We start from the raw sequence: 21,801 nt of genomic DNA, 5'->3' as shown, positions 1-21,801 counted from the left end.
CAGGTCTAAGAGAAACATATCCTCCTATCCAGATGACCTCTTCAGGCAAGTTCTTGTTCTTTTATATTTCAACAAGACTATACTAAACTGCACACTGCAATTAGATGTGTTGTTACCATAAAATTCAAAATGACCTTATGTTTCCCTTAAAATTACACATTTTTATCAGGTCAAACTGTTGATATGTTTTCTATGTTTTATTGTAAATACAATCTGGTCTTGAGCAACAGTTGTCCAGGGTTTCTGAAGGTCTTTTGGGAGGTGTTCTGGGGATTTTGTTTGGACATTAGCTGCTATTTCCCTCATTTTCAGTCCAGTATTTATACCTGCTTTCAGAGGAATGTTTTGGTTTGTTGGTTTGTTTGTTTGTTAAGCCACTTAACTGTGACATATGAATCATTCAAGAATTTTAAAAAAGTCAACAAAAGCAATGGATGAACCAGTATTGTGTCTGCAGCAGCCTGTCAAGAAAAGTTATCTTCTTAAAAAAAAACTTTTACATTTCCCAATGGACTGTTAGCTAAAACTTTCTATATCTCTTAATGTACACTCTGTACTAAAAATAAATAAATCAGGAAACTGGAAGAGCAGAGGATAAAAGCAGAAGTGGCAGGCCTATAAAAAAACAACTGTCTGCCACAGATGAACAGTATCTGAAAATGGTTTCCTTGAAAAAGAAGGGAAAATCCAGCAAAGACCTGGCACAGGACCAAAGACATCTGGACCTTGACTTGATCCATCTACTGTTCACTGAAGCTTCAGTAGGTGCATGGTGATTTAACATGCATGCAGCAATATCTGGAAACTGCCTCATTGGCAACAGCTTCATTTGTCAATATCACAATGCCAGTGCATTAAAAACAGGGATAAAAACACACACAATGGAACACTATCAGTCATGGATTTACATCCTCTAGATTACTGAAGCAGTGTGGGATCATATTGAGAGAGAACAGAACAAAATGAAGCCAACATCCAAAGAAGAGCTTTGAATGTCCTTCAATGAGCCTGGGAACTATTCCTGAAGACTTCTTAAAGAAATAACAAGAAAACCTGCACAAGAGAGTTCAGGCTGTGTTGAAGAATAAAGGTAGTAATACCAATTAATGACTTTAGAGCCCATTAGAACTGTACAAACTCTGAGTTTTTGCTTTATTTGCAGTACAGTATGATGATTCAAGAAATCACTGAACCCTTTTCCCTTTGTCCTAGCAAAGTATACATAAATGAGAGGTGATTACACATTATGCGCTCTATGTATTTTGCACACAGAGCACTGTACTTTGCACAAAGGTGTATGTCCTGTGCCAACTGTGCAAAAGCACATACAGTACAGTTATCACAGTATATTATCATGTATTGTGATAGCAGCTTTTAAAAAAATAATTTTAAAAAATCAGCGTTACACACATCCTGAACAGTTTTTCAATTTCAACTCTCCAAGATCAATAGAAATCAAATAATATTAATGACAGTAATACAGTAGTCCATTTTGACAACGTAAGATGTAAATGCAATACAATATTTTTTGAAGAAAAAAAATACGCAATCGACCACTTCCGCTTGATTGACCGGGGTGTCATCAACACTTCCTCAAAAAGCTTTGATGCAACTTCTGAGGAGTGCGAGGTGTTGCAAGACATAACCGTCCTTGAGCTGGCGGCTTCGGGCCTTTGCAAACCAAACAGAGTGACGTCACACTGGGTGTACAACGCGATCCTGAATCAGTGCGTGGCAGACTGGGTCGGGCTGGGCCAGCAGCGAAGGAAGGTGGAAAAAAGAAGAAAACTTCTGGGTCGAAAAGGAATGATGTGGGATTCCGCGGAGCTTCTGCGCTCCCTTTCATTGCGCTGCGCTTCCACTTCAGAGAGAAATAACTGAGCTGCTCGAGTTTCCACGGAGTGGGTTTTCGTTTGGAGTGCGTGGTGCCAAAGTTGTCGCCCAGCAAGCTTGAATGTCAACACTATGGATCAGTCCGTCGCAATTCAAGAAACTTTAGAAAGGGAAGAAAACTGCATCATGGTATCCTTCCCGACTCACACGCATTGGTTCTTGGTTGACCAGCGAATCAGACTATAGATTACATGCTTCCAAAAAACCGCGTTTGACTGGCGCAACAGCTTTTCTGTCTGCTGAGCTCGAAATGGGGCCTGTTGGGTTGTGCCACTTGGCTGTCATCTTTCTGACTAAAGAGTAGCTTTACTTAGGCTTCTATCCGGGCATTGCAGTTGAGTGCACATGGAGTTTATTGGTGCTTTTGTTTTTAGATTAAAAACTAGTCTAGTCAGCAGTTCCTTCAAATAGGTAACATGTACTCAATACTGTAGTGAGACACGTTGTCCACAAGGTGGCAGCTGTGTGCTTTGTCTTTGTTGTCAGTGCTGGTGATCCTATAACTTCACTGTCATTGTCTTAAAGTAAGATGTGCATAAAAATATGTTTTCAAAACAAGGTGCAGAGAGTAGTTACTGTTACTGTCATTCCTCTTTTAATAATATGGTTATAACATGAAGTGTTGCATAATACCATAAGGAGTTTGGGTAGAGATACTGAAGCCAAGTTAAGAAGAGGATTTGAGCTAGCAGCAGTATGGCTTCATGCCAAGGAAGTGCCCTGCAGACACGATTTTTGCTTTAAGAGTGCTGATAGAGAAGTACAGAGACGATCAGGAGGAGTTGTGCTGAGTCTTTGTGGGTCTAGAAAAATCATATGATACGGTACTAAGAGAGAAACTTTGGTGCTGTATGAGGAAGTCAGAAGTGGCAGAGAAGTATGTGAGGGTGATACAGGACATGTATGAGGACAGCAAGACAGAGGTGAGGTGTGCGGTAGGAGTAACAGATGGGTTCAAAGCGGGGGTAAGATTGCATCATGGATCGGCTCTCAGCCCCTTCTTGTTTGCAGTGGAAATAGACAAGTTAACAGTTACTGCAGACGTTGTGATCTGCAGTAAGAGTAAGGAGCAGGTGGAGGTATGCTTTTGGGAAAAGAGGAATAAAAGTTAGTAGAAGTGAGACCAAATACATTTGTGAGAATGAGAGAGGGCCAGGTCTAAGATGCAAGGTGTGAGGTAGTTTAAATACATAGGATAAACCATCCAAAGTGGCATATGGTTTTGAGACAGTGGCACTGATAAAAAAATTTAAAAAAAAAAGTCAGGAGACAGAGCTGAGAGCTGGAAAGATTTTTGTTGCGAACGACCAGGACAGGATTAGAAATGAGTATATCAGAGGCACAGCTCAGTTTGACTGGTTTGGAGCAAAAGGGGAAAGGGTCTTGAAGATGGCGCTGCGAGGCTCCCTCCAGGTGAAGACCACAAGATTCATGGATGTTGTGAAGGAGGACATGCAGAGGGTTGGTGTGACAAAACAGGATGCTAGGAATAAGATGATATGGAGGCAGATGATCTGCTGTGGCAACCCCTAAAGGAGAAGGAGGAGGAGAAGAACGTGAATTGTTGCATGTAAACGGGGAGAGGAAATTTGATCTATAAATATGTTTATTAGCCTTATTTATATGCTGACATATAGATGTACTGGTTTATACTTTTGATATTACTCTGTGAAATTAAGAAATACTGTAAAAAGTGCAATAGTTACTTGTAAGGAATAGAAATCCAGTTTCACGTTCCCACTGTAGTAGACTTTGCTGAAAGGTATTTTTTTTTCTGGCAGATAAATATGATATTAAACATCAAGTGTAAACAACATCTTTCTCCTTAACTAAAACGTAATCATGCTGTCCAATGTGATGTCCTCTTTGATGACACTACAGAGAGCAGACTGCTGGGGCTCGTGGAGTCTGCAAACGAGCATGCGTAAGTTTTAGTGGCTTGGTGGGGAAAAAATATCTCTGACATGAGTTCTTTGCAGTTTGTTTGAATTCAGTCTAAAAAGTGTTTTCTAAGAAAAGTGGGTGGCAGCAGTACCACCCACTGCTTAACACTGTACACTACAGAGTTACACTAACCTGCCTGACAAAGGTACCACAGTCATGGGATATTTTTTAGTGTGCATGTGTTAGCTCTAGTTAGGCAGAGAACTAACTGAAATACAGACTTCATTAAACAAATCTTAAAATTACAATGTAATGTTTTTACAGAATCTTCATTTATACCCATCGAAGAATGGCAATTACTGCTGACGATGTATTGCTGGAGGCCATAATACCCATCTCTGTCGACTTTGCAGTTGTCACAGGTGAATAGTGTTTAAATATTTTTTAGCTCATCTCAAATAAATATTCCCTTATGCTATTTCAACAGTGTACCTAATCAAAAATAATGTGACGGTAATTTCTCTGAAACATATTTCTCATACTACAATCTTTTTAGTTTCCTCACCAGAGGAACTTGTGGTTGTGGGTGAGTGTGCTAGTTTCCATTACAGCCCAATTAGAAATAAGCTGCATAACTGGTGCACCACACGATAATGAACATCTTGTTTTCGCCCCCTGCATTCTTCTTCTGATTTTAGGCGCTGATACCAGAGTTAGAATAAGCTACAAAGGTGAAGAATTAGACCTCAAACTTCCTTTTGGCTCCAACTCGCGTCTCTTCCTCAGCGAAGTCAACAAGGCGTGGAGTGGTAGGTTAGCCCCTATATGATGTGTTTACATGACATCCAGCAAGAAACAAGAATAACCTTTGAAAGCTGTCGGTTCACTGGAATCAAGTATTAATTCGCAGTAGCACCAGCATCTTATTTGTTTAAGACAGGTCATTTGAATCTTAAGTGAAGAAGAGTGTGAAAAAGCACAAATATTTTGCTGTAGTAACCTATGTGAAACAATACATATTGAGTTAATAACCTAGAGGTTATATTATTCTGGAAAACCACATAATATATCTATTTGGAAAAAGACTCCTGGTTATTGCTGTTTTGGTGGTGACACTTCCCTGTGCGAGAATTGCTAGCAGGCAGAGAGGGAAGGGTGGAGTTTGGACAGTATACGCTGTTCTTACTTAATCTTTGTGCACATAGCTTTTAGCAATGGGACATGAAAATTAGACATGACAACAGTTAACAGGATAAGTTACTTCCTTTTTATTAGTTAATTTGCACCACAATTTTACAGCCTGCTTTCTGTTCATCTGAAAGTATCAGGCCGTTAAAGGTCAAAGATGGTGTGCTTTGTTATGGATGTGCCGCTTTTCCCACCAGTTCGCCGTTTTCATGGTGGAAGTCCCAAATGAACACAAGCAAAGACTGATGTGTGTTTTTTGCGGTATTCCCAGTAGAGCCCCAAAGGCTTTTAATTTGCTGTGGGACACCAGTGATGGTAAGAACAAATGGCATGCCGGCTGTTGTTAAAAAGAAAAATTCTCACGGTGAGCCCATAGAGGTGAATTTAACCATGGAGGTTGACTTACAGGGTAATTTACTTTGAAAACAAGACAAGGAATTTTAGGTGGTAGCTTTAAAATGAAGTTGCAAAATGCAACTTTTCTCATTCTTAACACTTTTCGTGTTGCCTTAAAGTGCACACCAGGCTCTTGTCGAATTTCTCATTAAGGCAAGAATCGTTTACAGTTCTTTTATCATTCTTTTCCTCCCTGCTTTTTTTCACAGATGTTTGCAGGACTCCCACACAGATACCCAAGTTTGACTGGATTACCAAGTACCAAAAAGACACTAGAGGACAGGAAGTTGTCAAACAAGCCCTCGCACCCATTGGCACAACTCTCACTAAACTCAACCAGCATGGAAAAACAGGTTTTTCACCTTATTTTAATTTGTATGTGCCGTCTGCCAACGTCTCCCTATGCAATAAAATGAACTGCACTAGAATTGGTCCACCAGCATCTGTGCAGTGGATGTTGGGACGTGTTCTCCATTTTGTCTCTTCGTGTGTGCAGTTTTTGCGTGTCAGTATTGCACCATAAATTACATCCAATTTTGCAAATGCCACTTCCTCTGAATTCAACTGACTCCATCTGAACGTGAGTTGAAAGGAGTCGAAAGGACATCTTGACGTGACAAAGCATGAAAACCACAGGAATAACCTGTATTTTTAATTTGTCCTTTTTTCATTCAATGCACCACAGTAAACTAGAGAGCGAGAGCTCACAGGGCCAATAGGCCTAACAGAAAATGTAGTGCAGTTATTGTTAACTGCTATTAACAATGAAAGAAAAAACATAACAAATTGAGAAGCCATGTGAGATATCGGAGTGTTTTTGTGCATTGCTTTTAAACAGAAAAGCTTCCCAACTTGTGTACGTTCCTCATGCTGTGTGATTTTAAGCAGATTTTAATCAATCATTATGCTTGTGCATTCTGTTTTACTGGCATGCTACTGCTGACAAGTATGCAAAACATGGAATGACCTTATGCAAATCACACAGCATGTGATACCGTGTAAAACTCTGCGTGCAACATCTTTTGTCAGTCAAGTGCCACACAAACACACTTACCTCCATAACAAATAAACAAAAATCATTTTTAAATATGTATCTCTCGTTATATGTTTAATTTTCCTAATCTGATGCAATGTTGTTGAGTCTTCCGATTTCAATCTGCATAGTCGATTAGGTTTGTTTCGGTGTCTTATCTCTGCAGCGGTGGGAGTGTAAACTCCTCCCACTACTATAGCGTTTGGATTGAGACTGAGTGGACATTGGTCTTCTGCACAGAATGCGTGGGAGCAATAAATGGAGATGTCTATGGAGATGAGAGACTTTGGTATGGAAAAAAAAAACTATTCCTGGTTTAATTTGTTGATTTTGAGGAGGTGAAAGAAACGCTGGGGTCCCTGCCATCCGGCCGGGATAAGCTTGCTTCCTAGTTAATGCTAGCGTGCAGTTCTAGTTCTTCTGTCAAGAAATGCTAACTTTAGCCTCATTAGCTTAAGTGCTTATCGATGAAACTGGGTAATTTCACATCCATGTAGCAATGTGTTCGATACATTGTTTTTTCGCCGCGAATCATAGAATCATAGGCGCTCGGTTAAAGAGAACAGCAGCTAGCACTAGCACAGACTTCAGCACCGCGATATCATCGTCATTGTGTGGTTTTAAAAGAAGTGGAACACCTGTTAGGAAAAATGTTGCAACAACACGTTTTAGTGACACATTGTTGTGTCGTTCACCGAGAGGCTCTTTTTTTTTTGTCTTGAATTTTGAGCCATTTGCACTTGTTGTCAGGGTATTTCCACGTTCACCCATTCACTCCCGACTTATCCTCTTAGCCGATTTAGCTTGTTAGCTTCAATCAGTTGCCTGTAAACTTTGTTCCCACCGGCTCTCTCTGTTATTATAGGTCTCCGTTTACTGTCTGCTTCGCCTTCAAAAAGAAAAGTCTGCATGTCATCCAATTAAAATATATGACGCTCCAACCGTTTATTAAGCAGATGTAAATTTACAGTTAAGTATTAAAAGAAAAAAATAATTCATATGAGCAATCTGACGTGTTTCTGCTTGTGAAGCAGTGTAATGATGAACTTTGGCCGGTTGTATTTTGTAGAGATATTCCTGCGTTAATACGGAAGAGAGCCCTCATAGAAGAGTTTGCCACTTATGCTACGTGTAGCTGCACACTTATAGAGGCATCCTGTGACAAATGGAGTGAGCAAGAGGTCATACAGCTGGATTTCCGCTGTATGGATAAAGATACTAAAGCCTGTGCAGGATGTACCATATAATGTTTTAAACGCATAGCCTCATACTGGTTGTACTGTTTTTAACTGTAAATTGGTTTTTTTTTTCATCTAACAGATAAGCAGCTGTACTTTAAGCGAGAGAGAGAGAAAAACTTGTATGTCTTTAATAACGTGCATGCAACAGTATAAGACCACAAGGTTTTGCAGTCATTTCCTTGCTGATTTGAGAATGCAGAAATATGATAAGATCTCCAGTCAGTAGCATGTGTGCATTTAATGCCACGAGATTTGTTTCAAAAGTTGTCTGCACGGCAGCAGGTATTCAAAAGTGAAGTAGAATGGACATACACATCCACTGACTTTTATTTATTGATGCATTTTGTGTGACACTGGGTAAGTGCTGTTTGACAGCTGCGTGTGGGTTGTGTGTGCAATAAGAGCATCTTTTGTAGTGTTTTCAAGAGCAATTTCACAGTTTGCTGGAAGTTCTGTCAGTCAAATAAAGGGATTTTCTTGTTGACTGAAACAACAGAGTTGCTGTTTTTTAATTAAAATGTCAGAGTGTTAGTGTCAGGATTTTTAAATAGGGCTTAAAATGGCTTGAACTCTTAGCACCTTTTTTTTATGTTGACCTTTTCTTGGGGTTTGGTGCACATGTCACAACCTGTCTTATTGGTAATTAGAGTGACATTTCCTAAAACAACGATGCAGAAAAAGTGACATCAACTGCCTGCTGAGGTGAAAGTAACAGCAGACTTTGATGCTGCAGCTGTTCTGCCAAAAGACATGTCTAATAAAAAAGAAAATAATCTATAAAACCAGTTTTATTAGCACGTGTTTTTGCTTTACTTTATTAAAATTACTATCTTATTATTGTTTGTGTTTCACTGGTTTATGCCTTGTCTGCTTTGTTGTCTTACTTCTTTAACCTTGTGTTTTACATAAATATGATTTCCTTTTTCTTTTTTTTCATGTCTCAAATGCTGCACATAGAAAAGAGTTACACACATATTGTAAAAACAGTAAGAGACCAGTTGGTTTTAAGTTTGTCATTTTAAAACAAATTTTGAGAAAAGAAATTCACTGTTGTGTTGTTGTTTTTTTAATGTAGATTGTATCTACTCTTTTGGGTCATTGCTTTGTACTGTCTAATGTAGCTTATTATAACTTTGTAGAATTTAATTTCCTGCTCAGAGAACCTGGCTTTCCCTTTCACTGGAGCCAGCTGTCTTGCCTGCCAAGCTTCAGGAGACAGGGGCATGCTGTCTAATACTTCGCACTCAGCCATTAAATCCAGCTACTTGGAATGCAGAAACCGTATCCATCTGCAGGAGGAGGCCTCAGTCGATTGCCCCAACAACTAAGCTCTGACTTGGCATTTTTATGACTTATATTTATTCACATTTAGCTTAATTTTATTCTTACATTTTGGTTGTTTAAAGGCTGAAATATGAGTTTATTAATATATTAATAAAATATCTTAACCGGCTAAATGAAAATAGTACTTTGTTTGTGGTTCACTGTGCAGGCAGTTATGATTGCATAGCTGTCCTGCAATCATGTAATTAACCATTCTGTTTTATCTTTTCCTAAACAGAGAAATCATCAGACAAAAAAGTAACTTCAGAAAAAGAGAAAGGTTCCAACGGTGGCACACAGAAGTCCAGAGCGTCTGCCAACCAAGATAGGTGAGGAGGCCTTGAGAATCTTTTCATAATTTTTCAAGGGTGGGGAAGTCTTGCATTATACCCACACTAATACAGTTATATTTTAATACAAAGACAAAGACGGTGTCTGTTTTCGGTCCTGCTTTGCTTTGAGTTAATGTCTATTCCCTGTGCTGGAGTTAAGTTTCAGGATGTTCCTGGAAGACTGTATGATATGGGCATATTACATTTTCTCCTCTCAACTTAGCTCATCCCATATTGACCACCTGGAAATAGAGATTGTTGTCTTTGTTGTGTTGAACTGCTGTACATTAAGACTGTAGCTCTCCAGTAAGTATGGCTTAATGCATTTAGGCTAAAGACTATGCTGACTGTTAATACACAGCTGGAGATGAGCATTTCTAGCATCTCCCTAATTGTTAAAACATTCCCCCCCACCACCACCCTCCACCGCAAAAAAAAAAAAAAAAAGAAAGAAAGAAAACAACCCTCTGTGACTCAGTTTTTCCATCTCAAATCACGCACGTTATTTCTTCTCTGGTGTGCAGCCTGGGCATCTCCACTCGAGAGGACCGGGATGACCTGGTGCGATCCTCCAGCCACACCCCATCAAACAAAGCTCACATACTAGCCATGCCGCAGTTTGGCCTGCGCGACAACCTTATCAAGTGTGAGCTGATGAAAAAAGAGGAACTGTACACTTTCTTGGAAAATCACAGGTATGTTGCTGTTTATTGTTTTTTGTGCCAGTGTGGCCCTGATTAAAAGTGTGTTTGGCTCATTGATAGAGGCACATAGATGTTGGTGATCTTAAAACTCCTGAATATTGCATAAGCATCATCAATATTTAAAAAAAAAAAGGTAGCAAAAAATGCTTCCTTGATGATGATGGTAAGGCCTTGGTATTCTGGGTGGGGAAGTCTAATCTAAAGAGAAGTGATGTGATCTTTTCCTGTTTGTTCTTCTTGGTCTAAAGCAGTAAAAAAAAAGTCACTTTAAGCCGGACAACGTGTACATTATAGTAATTTGTTTTTAAGATCTACACTGTAAGCTTTAAAAGTTGGGGAAAAAAACCACTCCCAAGTTTCCAACTTAGGTGAGTGCAGATATTTTTAAACGAGTTGTATTTCGATGTACTCTGGTGTTCAGTTTGAAAATCGAAAACAGGTTGTAAAATCTGTGGAAAAGATGGTTTATGCATGAAGACTCTGTGCCCGCAGTGTAACTGTTAACACAGTTTGGATGATAGAAGTGTTATGTAAAAAGCATGAGTCAACATCTGTGGGTTTGTCTTGCTGCGTGCTAAATTAAGCCGCACTGTCTCAGACGTTCTGAACACTCTGAAAATAGCTGTAACCATAATGGAAGGAATCTTGAATATGATAAACATGAGTGAGTTAGATCCAAAAGGGAAATATTTGTTTCCCATACATACATGTAAAAGGGTATGCTAAATATGTAATGTTGGACATATTTAAAAAGCCGTATATGATTAACAAGAAGTAAGCTAGTGTTGTGCCTTTAGTCAAAAACGGCCGACATTTAGTATCGTGCTTGCACACATGCATTTGTCTGCTTTTGTCTCGTTTTATACTGTATAGTTGGGACACGCTGGGGGGAAAAATCCATGCTGATATGAATATTATGAATAAAAGCTTTAGAAAAGCAGCAGTCCCAAGCTCCCTTTGTGTAAATATAGTTTCAGCTTTTCTCTGGTTAGCTGAGGCTCGGGCTGTGAAAGCAGAAAGTGTTTTAAGGTTCAGTGGCAGTCAGCACAAAATAAAAAGCCCCATGCTGCTCCTGTGAAAGAGCATTTGGAAAACAGCAGCCGCCTGAAGGTCAGAGACGCGGCACATTGAATGGAAGGAAGTTGCCTTTTTTTGAGCTGGACCTGTAGAATAAACCTCAGTGGGGATGTAAATGGCAAGGGCTCGACCCTCTCACGATTTCTCACGGCATGTTGCCTTCAGTATTCCGTTTAAATTGCAGTGAGGCTGCTCAGTGATCACAAGACATTTATGTGTTTGTCTTTGTACATTTTATGCAATAATATTGATTATTTAAATACAGGAAATGAGGATTTCTCTTTTGCATTTTTTTTTTATTCTTTCTGTTTCAACACTGTTTTGATTTCAGTACATTTTCTTTGTTTTCAATTTCGTTTTTCCCTACAGCTCTGCCCTCCACATTGGCTGATAGCTTAGCAAGTGATGGCCAAGAGTCAGAAAGTGGTGCAGCTCTATTTATGTTAATGGTTTTGTTTATGTGCATATTCTTTATAAAGTATTTACAGTTGTTTTTTTAAGATTAAAAACTAGGTCATTGATTAGTTTGTGTTCTTTTTTTAAGATGGTGTTACTATCTGCTAACACCTTTGACGAAGACCGACTGATAAATCTGCAGTTACCAGCCTGTAGCTATAAAATAAAGCAAAACCATGACACTAAGTCCCCTTTTCCATGACTACATTAGTACTTACTCTGATTGACTCGCGACGTTTTTCAGGGTTTTCCATTAGGTCATAGTACCAAGTACTAAAATGGGACCTGCTCGGCCAGGGCTCCAAGCAATCCGAGCAGGTACTAAAATGGGACTTCGTCAGACTGCTTGCCACTGATTAGCTGATCAGTGTCATCATTTGATGAGTTATGAGAGCATCTCGTTCACAAACATTCAAACCGCCATTTAAAGAAGAAGAAAAAGAAAGAAATTGCTACAAAAACAACACGTTGGTTCCCGAGTCTGAGGAAAAGCCACAGACTGAGCAGCAGGTATATTCTTGCCGTTTGTGTCACATACCAATTACATCAAGGGACGCTCGGACGCGTTGTTGTAACAACAGCCGAGCACATTAGGTTGGACTCCATTGTAATGGAAAACCAGTTGATTCGAGTCTAGTCTTGGCAAGTTGCGCCGAGTAGGTCCTAATGGAAAAGGAGCTTAATTGGAGATATCTGTACATGTTGTGATGAAAACAAACAAAGAAAGTTGTTTGTTGTTGTTGTTGTTTTTTTGTTTTTTTTGACAATTTCTTTGTCCACATGATTGCAGTCTTCTTGCATCAATGATGCAGTCAAATAGAAACATACTATTATTTAGCCGCACTTATCTAGTTAACTGGCTAATATGGCATCGCAGCTCCACAGCTGCACCCACTAGTCATCTGTATATGTTGTGTTACAAATTGTTGTAACACACTATTTTAACAGTGTTGATTATTTCACAACCTCTAATGTCTGATACAAGTAGAAACTTGACACTACTTTCTGCCTGTTTGCCGTCATTCAGAAAGTTGCTGACCATTGGTTATCCAAGCTCATGACACCTGCCCACCCAGGATACTGTGTGTCCAGACAGAAACTAAAGAAGTCAAAAGCAACCTAGAAAACTTGACAAAGGAGTTTGAGAGAAATCCTGATCAGTGACAAAAAGGTTGAGGATTGGTGGAGGATTACATGTAGGACTCTTCCAGTATTTGTTGGTTTACCTTTGAAAGCAATTGCTTTCGTTTCAGGTTTTTTTTCTCCTATTCATTTTAATAAATGTTACTTCTGCAAAAGTGCAGTTGTGCTCTTAAACATACAAAAAAAGAATTAAAATATCTAGAAATGAGTCACTGCTACAATAAAGCAGCAGGGCATAAGCTTGATATAGACTGACATTATTGTTTCACCATTTAACCACTGAGGGGGGGAGGGGCAAAGGAGGAGCCCGTCAAAGCTATAATTTTATTCCTTTGTTTTGTGCTCACTTTTCATCATTCTTTTGTTTCAGCTTTTTTCTTGGCACATACAATGTGAACGGACAGGCACCAAAGGAAAGCCTCCGTCCTTGGCTGAGTTGCACTCCCGAGCCCCCTGACATGTACTGCGTGGGGTAAGTCATATTCTCCTGCTGAACAATAGCTGTGCACTGCTCCGCTTAATCCTATTACAAAGACAGACATTTACTCCTCAAACCTCTGACAGATGCATGCAGCCGTTGAGCCAGTTTTAAGTGCTGAAGACGCCTGCCCACTGATTTTTGCACTGTGTATCCACTAATCCGGCCTGTTTCAGTTTACCGCTTTGGTGTTAAGGAGCCAAAAAGTTTAGTCAGTACCATAGCACTTGTGGATGAAGTGGAAATCAAACCCTTAAAGTTTCACCATTTGCCCTTTTTTTGCAGTTTTCAGGAGCTTGACCTCAGTAAAGAGGCTTTCTTCTTCAATGACACCCCCAAGGAACAGGAGTGGACAAAAGCTGTGTCTGAGGCATTGCATCCAGATGCCAAGTATGCCTTAGTAAGGATTTTTTTTTTCTCCCTCACATCTTGCAGTTCATTGCTATTAGTTGATATTTGAGAAGACTTGCGAATGTCACGATTCACACCACTGATCTTCATTTTAGAGGGCATGTTTGGTTTTCTTCTACATGGGCAACAGTCACACTTTAAAATAGTTTCCTGAAACTGATACAATGCATGCGTTACAGTTTCAAGAACTTCTAGCACCACCTTTCTGTGGTAATAATAATTATCATACAATCTTATTACATCGATTATTACTGTTTATTTCTAATAGGAGTTATTATATCCCTGTTGCTTTCATAAGCTTAGTCAGACCTTAGGTTTTAGGTTACTTTTTTGATCTGCCTCTTTTTCTTGTCTTTTGTCTTCACTTTTGTGTTCTTCCTCATTCTTAGAGTACCGACCAGCACATTAGCTTCCTCTTTTTATAGCTCTGGTTGTTTTTTTGTTTTGTTTTTTTATTCAAATCGCCTTAAACGCCACATGATATATGCCAGGTCACCATCCTGTCAGTTTGTTGGATTTTTTTTTTCTGCATCCACTGCGAGTTCTCTGACTGAAGCACACTTGGCTGCTCTGTTTCTGACACTTTAACTCTTACATAAGTTAAAGCTATTATGAAGTACTTTGCGCTCCTCATACACAACTGTGTCTTATTCTGAGATGTGATTCTCCGCTTCCGTTTTACTGTTCCTAGTAGTTGACGCTGACAAAGTGCTGATATAAGCAACAGAAACTGCACTAAAGCATCTCTGATCATGTCTTGTGGCTACACAATCTCTTGAGTTCCAGTGCAACATCAAAAATGTTTTCATTTAACCACAAGAAATCATTTGTATACTGTTGGTCTGTTTCTGCAGGTGAAGTTGGCGCGCCTGGTGGGCATTATGTTGATCTTCTTTGTGAAGAAGGAGCATGCAGAATTCATCTCAGACGTGGAGGCTGAGACTGTAGGCACTGGCATCATGGGGAGGATGGTAAGGACAGTATTTCAAACTCTCTTTGTGCACAAGTCATCATATAGGTTTCTGGTATTGTGCAAAGTCATTAAGTTGATGTCTGTGGTGTCTGACCACGGGATTTGGTTGCGTGACGGTTAACACTGTTGCCTCAGAGTAAGAAGTTGCTTTGTTCAAATCCAGCATCTGGCCAAGACCTTTCTGTGTGGTGTATGCATGTGCTCCCCATGCATGTGTGGGTTCTCTCCAGGGTACTCACACAGTCAAAAGCAATGCATTTAGTCAGGGTTAGGTTAATTGATGATTCCATATTGCCTATGGGTTTATAATCAGGGGTGCACATAAGTGGTCCGTAGGTGCGCATTCGCTGTCAAAATAAAAGACGCACACCAGATAAGAAGTTGCAACGCGCGTTTGCGTACATATAAAAGGCACTGTTTTTGTCCGCTAGAGTGGCATTTTCAGGGCATATTCTGCACCACATCTCTGTGTGTTCATCATTTGTTTGAAGCCAGCTCACCTCCTGCAACCACTTTTCCGAGAATACGCGCTTCTTTTGAGGTTCGGACTCCTTCTGACATTTCTTTGGAGGTGGAGGAACACCAAAGTAATTGCTGAAAGGAGCTTGCTTCTTCGACATCTTTAAGAGTTCTAAACAAATGTCCTCCTCCAGAAAATCTTATGTACGCAAATGCAAGTTGCAACTTATTATCTGGCCACTGACCACTTATGTGCACCCCTGTTTATAATGGACCTGTCCAGGGTGTACCCCACCTCTTACCTCATGGTAGCAGTAATAGGCTCCAGCCCCACCATGACCCTGAATCTGAGAAATGATTGGATGGAATTGGAAATAATTTTTTAGAAATAAACCATACAGAGTCAGGAGCTTTAGGTCAGGGGTTCTCAACATTTTGTGGGCTAAGGACCTGGCACAGGGAAAACATTCTTTAAGGATCCCAAAAAATCCTATATTTTGTTGGGTTGAGCTTACTGTCAGGTGACCATGTAGGCTTATCAGCCAAGGTATGCAAGCAGCAGGAAAAATTAATTTTACCCTAATATTATTGAGGGATTTCCCCCACCCAGATCAGTTGACATATTCCACAATTATATTAGCATTTATATTCAGCTAGAAATGATGTAGGAACTAGTACAGGCTGGTTTTACTGCATAAATTGGCAAATATTCTGCAGTGCTTGGGTGTGGGTCCTTGTACACATTCTGCCTTTCTGTTTTAGATTATGTCAATAGCATTGTTTTAGTTTCACATTGAAATGATTTTCCTCATATACGGTACATATAAACAGGAAGTGTTGAGTATTAGCATTTACATGAAAATTGAAAGGATGAAAGAAAACAAAAATTGGGCTTATGCTATGATGTCTGTCAACTGCCATACAATTTTTATTTTTATTTTTTTATAACTGCCTCATGTATTGCCATTTACCAAGATGGCAATGCATGAGGCAGTTTTTAAGCACAAACAATCTCCTGTGATGATGAAAAGGCATCTCTACTTCCTGTGAACTATTCACTTCAGTGCTTATTCATCCATGAAGCTCTTCCTACAGTAGCTTCAACTTTATTTCTCATACACTGGTGCAGGAAAGGTTATTCTTAACTCATGCGACCGTGCTTACTTAGCAGTCCCTGCAGAGTAGAGCAGATGGCTGGCTAGGGACCAGTGGGAGGGGGGTAGAGCTATGTAAGGTCACTCCATCCTTTCCTGCAGTAATGGGACACTAGTTTATGAATTGCAGCAAGAAATATCCAAAACATGCCAAGCATGAAATTGTTTGCATAATATTGACTTATTGTTTAGCAGATGAGTAAAATCATAGTAAATAAAAACATTTAGTTATTTTATTTTAGTGTTTGCGGAGGCGTTTCAGTGTTTTCTGTCCATTCTAATCAATTACTGATTCACAGGGAAACAAGGGAGCTGTGGCAATCCGTTTTCGCTTCCACAACTCTGATATCTGCGTGGTCAATTCCCACCTTGCTGCTCATGTTGAGGAATATGAGAGACGTAATCAGGACTATAAGGATATTTGCAGTCGTCTTCAGTTTCGCCAACCTGACCTCACCCAGGCGCCACTCACTATCATGAAGCACGAGTAAGTAGCTGTCATTTTAAAATTTACATTGTGAATGAAATAAATAAATACAAGTTTCTCATATTTATGACTATTTCATTAGAATTTGTGTTCTGTTTCTGAATTAGTGTTATTTTATGGATCGGGGACCTCAACTACAGAATTAGTGAGCTTGACGTTGACAACGTGAAGGGTCTCATCAGCAAGAAGGACTTTGAAACTCTGCACAGTTTCGATCAGGTAATATTAATTATGGTTTCCTGATGTGTTTTGTATTCAAACGTGTTTGTGAGCAGTGATATTTACCTATTGCGTGTGGTCATCAGCTCAAGAGGCAGATCGACGAGGAGGCTGTGTTTGTGGGATTTGAGGAGGGGGAGATTGATTTCCAGCCCACCTACAAATATGACACTGGCTCTGACAGTTGGGATACAAGGTAATCTTCTCACATGGAGGCATTGTAAGTCATTCCATGTCAGTGTTCGTAGCAAAAGGTAAACTGATAACAGAAAGAAGTAGCAGACATACTATCATTGTAGTTCGAACACTATAGCTGCTTGTGTTATCATCACATTTTTTGTGACACACCAGTGATTCAGATCAGCCCACATTTCTTTTCCTTCTCTGTTGAGACATTTCTGTCTCATCAATTGTTAAATGGTTGGAGCTTCCTGCTCTGCAAACAATTATCCCTCTATTCAGAGCTGCTTAACTCTGGTTTTTGTCTATAGTATTTACTGAAGGATAGCCTCAAGAGAATACCATAGTAGCATTATAATAGAAATGTCAGGCTTGAGGTTGATGACTGCAGCATTGCAAAGACAATGCAGAGTGATTTTTTGACCGTTAAGACTGTTTAGAAAGCTCTGCTGTGTTTAAAGTTTTTTTCCATTTTGTTTTTTGATCAAATGTTTGTTGAATACACTCACAGCTACTTTATTAGGTACACATTAGTAGTGTCATCCATTAATTGTTTCAACAAGGTGATGGAAAAATTCCTCACAGATTTTTACGCATTGACATGATAGCTTCACATAACTGCTGCAGATTTGTAGGCTGCAAATCAGTGATGCAAATTAGTTCCACCACATCGCAAGGGTGCTTTATTGGATTGAGATCTGGTGACTGTAGAGGCCATTTGAATGCAGTGACATGCTGTTATTCCTTGTTACACACACTATTCTGCTGGAAGCAGCCATAGGAGGATAGGTAGACTGTGGTCATAAAGGGATGGACAGTGTTAGTAATTATACTCAGGTAGGTTGTGAGGTTTAAACTATGCTCCCAATTCTGGAATATTCCAAATAAACCTTCTGGCACCAGTGACCATGCTGTTCTGACCTTTTTTCTCCCATACTCTGATGCTTGTTATAAGCTTGTAAATGCCTAAATGTATTGAGCTGCTGTCACATAATTGGCTGAATGGATATTTTCATTAACAAGCAGTTGAATATGTATACCTAATAAAGTGGCCAGTGAGTGTGTGTACAAGAGCTACATTGCCTAAGAATTGACTTGAGCAATGTAAGGAAAAAAACTACATCTCATTTGCATCAGTGTCCTTTATAAATTGGTTTAGCCATCCGATGTGGCCCTGAACTGTGAGCTTTGTTGTGTAATATTCAGTACTCTTGCAACACCTCACAAGAGAATCTCCCTGCAGGGATTGTGTCATTAATTTTGATAATGGATAAATGGAGTCAGAGATAATTCCTGCCTTCATTGTTTTATTGCTTTGTAATAAAATAGACACTTGGGAACTAATGTTTGCCATTTATTTTGAACTTAGTGAAAAATGTCGTGTCCCTGCGTGGTGCGATCGTATCCTGTGGAAAGGAAAGAACATAAAGCAACAGCATTACCAGAGTCACATGACTCTGAAGACCAGTGACCACAAACCTGTCAGCTCCCTGCTCATCATTGAGGTAAATGATTTAGCTGAAGAGCTTTTTTTTATTTATTTATTTATTCTGTGGCTTTTTTTAAGTACACATTATTTCTTTGCTTTTACTTAATCCTGTTTTTCTTCATCCTGCAGATCAAGAGGATAAATAGTGAGGATTATAAGAAGACCTTTGAAGAAATTGTTCGTGATATTGACAAAATGGAGAATGAATGCATTCCATCTGTAACCTTGTCCAAGCGAGAGGTAAAGCTTCACCTTACGATTCTCCCTGGCATTAAATTAAAATACATAATAATAAAAAAAATAATGAAAGAGTGCATTATGCAGACATTCAAAGGATACAATAGCTTCACATGATCTGAAGGAAAAAACTTTTTTTTTTTAATCTTTGCTCATAAATCTGCTTCCCCCCCCCCCCCCCCCTTTTTTTTTCTGTTTTTTTTTTCTCAGTTCCACTTCAAGGACGTGAAGTTCATGCAGCACCAGGCAGAGACGTTGAGCCTCTTGAATGACGGGCAGGTCCCATGTCAGTTTGAGTTTATTCCAAAGCCGAATGAGTTCACATACAGCAAGCCCTGGCTCACAGCCAACCCCCCCAAAGGCTTTATTGCTCAGGGTGAGTAACACGTCATCGTTGTGTAAAAACCAACAAATTTAATTTTAATAAAACATTAATCCATTAGCCTGGTCATATAGAAAGAGACTGACTTGGATTTAAGTGGCAGACTCCTTTGAACTGACAGATTATGCTTATTATAGTGTCTTTGAAATCCTCAAAGAGTACTACGTCATAATTGCTTGTTATGACCACAGTATAACATAACAACTGACTGGAGCAGCCTTCTCTTTAATTTGCGCTTCTCTCTAAATATCTAGGTGGTTCTGTGGATATTGACCTTGAGGTTTTCGTAAATCGCACAACAGCACCTGAGCTTAACTCTGGCAAGCAGGAGATTGAAGACATCCTGGTGCTCCATCTAGAGCGGGGCAAGGACTATTTTATCTCTGTGACAGGAAACTACCTGCCAAGCTGTTATGGCACTTCTATCCATGCACTATGTCAGCTGAGGGAGCCCATTCAAGACATTCCACAAGAGACCCTCCTTCAACTGGTTAGTGCTCACTTGAAATACCTCTATTGTATTCATTGTTGCCTCAGGGGCTTCATTATAGTAGTTTTGAGGATTGGAGACTAATTAAGCTGTAACTAAACTGCCTTTCATTCTGTTTTTTCCTTCCCAATATCAGGCAGAGTTGCCTATAAAGGAGAACGCAGCAAACACGGAAAAGCCTCTTGACATTCCTAAAGAACTTTGGATGATGGTGGATCACTTATTCCGCAATGCAGTCAAACAGGTCAGAAAATTGATGGTGATGTAACAGTGTTGTAATAAAATCAAACAATACTATGCTCCTACTTTGTTTTATAGTGTCCACTTCATGTGAATTGCACTACACTTGGCTTCCTGCCAGCTTTTTGTGATTAAGGATAAATAGACTGAATGAAGATCCTTGCAATGAATTTATTCTGCTGCATTAGCCACTGCGCTTCAAATAATTTCTTTAGCTGAAGGGAATCTGTGGTGTATAATGAGAGAACGAGTCTGAATGTATTGTCCTCTATTTGCAGGAAGACATATTTCAGCAACCTGGACTCCGGATTGAATTTGCTGAAATAAGGGATTGCCTTGACACGGGGATGCCAGAGTCCCTCCGTATCCTTTCAAAACTATAATAAAATTAGCAGAAAAATATTGTTTGTCCTTATAGAATATTTGAAGAAGTCACAGGGCACAGTCAGTACATATGTTTTATTTTATCTTCAGAGCATTAAATCTATATTGGATGGGTTTTAGCAGCCCTGTAATAATCAACATTCAGGATTTAAATGCAAATAAATTGGCTCTGAAAGTTGGGACCTTAGATGACCATAGCTAATTACAGAAAGTAATAAGCTTGATTTTTCGAATACTCTGTATTGCTGTTTAATCCATGTAATTGCAAACGTGTTGTTTTGAATGTTGCTTAGAATGTAATACTGTTTGTTTTGGGAGGGGGGGGTTAAGTATAATTTATGTTGTACTTTTATGTGATATGTAATTTTTTTTTCTTAAAATTTGCTACCTTGACCCTGCTACTCTTGACCTGCAGCGGGTAGTAATCACTCAGTAGCAGAGGCCTTGCTTCTGTTCCTAGATGCCCTCCCAGAGCCTGTGGTTCCCTACTCATTTTACCAACGCTGCCTTGAATGCTGCACCAGTGCCAGCCAGTGTGAGCAAGTAAGGAAAAAAAAAAAGAACAGAGTTAGTCACCCATTTCTACTAATCCTTAAATTGTAAAAGTTAAAAGTATTGTATTTTTTGTCTAGGTTATTTCCATGCTACCTCAGTGCCATAAAAACGTGTTCAACTATTTAGCTGCCTTTCTCCGTGAGCTTTTGAAGAATTCAGCTATCAATCGATTAGATGTCAGCATCCTGGGTAAGAACATGAAGCAAGCAGTTCCTTTGATTTATAAATGTGTTATTACTACTTTGTGCTTTAGGCAACATTTTACTTTGTGACTTTTTTTATTGCTCAGTGTAAAGCTGGGGACTTGTGTAAAGATGTCCTTTGTGCTAATCTGTTCCACCAAATAAAGGTTGATTGTGAACTAAAGTATAGCAGGAAAATGAACTTCAGTTAAAAGAAATGTATCTATTTAAAACATTTTGTGTCATTTTCTGTGTTACATTCCTTGAAATGTCAAAATTATTACAGACACTATGTTTTTATGAATGATTTCTCTATACTGTGTAATATGAACAATATATTTTCTTTATGTGTAGCCACCATTTTTGCCTCCTTGCTTCTGAAGTCACCTGCAAAGCAGGATCTTGCTGAGAAGAGGAAGACTCAGGAGTTCTTTCAGCACTTCCTGACCCAAAGCTCCTCCTAGATGGAGGGCTTGTCCCCCTTGCTGAAGCTGAACACTAAAAACTGTAAACGTCCAGTATTTGAAATAACTGTAATGATTTGATATCCTCTTTGTATAACTATGTAGAGTTATTACTGTCAGTGATGTTTCTTATTTCTAATCACTTTATTTCAAAACCAAGTTTGTGATCAGTTGATGCAGAATTTATTGTATATCATTGAGCATATGTAGAAGCCTAACAAATTTTAATGTATGTATATTTTATTTAAAAAGAACAATTTGTATTTTCATGTCTCTGATCTAAAAAGTGTATTGTTTTTATATATAAAATGTCTGCAAACACGTTGTGTGTTGGTAGTAATTTTTTT

At 39.2% G+C, this 21,801-nt stretch overlaps 1 protein-coding gene across 2 annotated transcripts; it reads left to right on the top strand.

The window, feature by feature from the left end:
- The first annotated feature begins 1,132 nt into the window (after positions 1-1,132).
- Positions 1,133-21,775, top strand: inpp5b (inositol polyphosphate-5-phosphatase B). 2 transcript variants are annotated; one of them, XM_080308037.1, is made up of 23 exons: positions 1,133-2,023; positions 3,739-3,817; positions 4,102-4,199; positions 4,334-4,363; positions 4,476-4,586; positions 5,571-5,714; positions 9,197-9,287; positions 9,815-9,985; positions 13,041-13,142; positions 13,434-13,548; positions 14,414-14,530; positions 16,445-16,632; positions 16,740-16,851; positions 16,938-17,047; positions 18,401-18,536; positions 18,650-18,760; positions 18,968-19,133; positions 19,394-19,629; positions 19,766-19,873; positions 20,148-20,232; positions 20,669-20,796; positions 20,886-20,997; positions 21,345-21,775. In XM_080308037.1, the coding sequence occupies exons 1-23, from the start codon at positions 1,966-1,968 to the stop codon at positions 21,452-21,454; spliced, it is 2,718 nt and encodes a 905-aa protein (XP_080164163.1). In that variant the 5' UTR covers positions 1,133-1,965; the 3' UTR covers positions 21,455-21,775. The 2 variants fall into 2 exon arrangements, with proteins under 2 accessions (XP_080164163.1, XP_026039412.2); XM_026183627.2 differs by lacking the exons at positions 1,133-2,023; positions 3,739-3,817; positions 4,102-4,199; ... (1 more) ...; positions 4,476-4,586; positions 5,571-5,714 and adding an exon at positions 6,536-6,683.
- The last annotated feature ends 26 nt before the right edge of the window (positions 21,776-21,801 follow it).

This window comes from Astatotilapia calliptera, chromosome 11, assembly GCF_964374335.1.
Source record: "Astatotilapia calliptera chromosome 11, fAstCal68.1, whole genome shotgun sequence".
Classification (NCBI taxonomy): domain Eukaryota; kingdom Metazoa; phylum Chordata; class Actinopteri; order Cichliformes; family Cichlidae; genus Astatotilapia; species Astatotilapia calliptera.
Note: the sequence above shows the minus strand (reverse complement) of the source record. Positions and strands in the feature narration are given on the sequence as shown.

Excerpts from the sequence above, each read along its gene's own strand:
- inpp5b (XM_080308037.1), top strand. The coding sequence starts at position 1,966 with ATGGATCAGTCCGTCGCAATTCAAGAAACTTTAGAAAGGGAAGAAAAC. Across the intron at positions 19,874-20,147 it reads TCCGCAATGCAGTCAAACAG|GAAGACATATTTCAGCAACC; the intron begins GTCAGAAAATTG and ends CTCTATTTGCAG. Across the intron at positions 20,233-20,668 it reads GGGGATGCCAGAGTCCCTCC|CGGGTAGTAATCACTCAGTA; the intron begins GTATCCTTTCAA and ends CTTGACCTGCAG.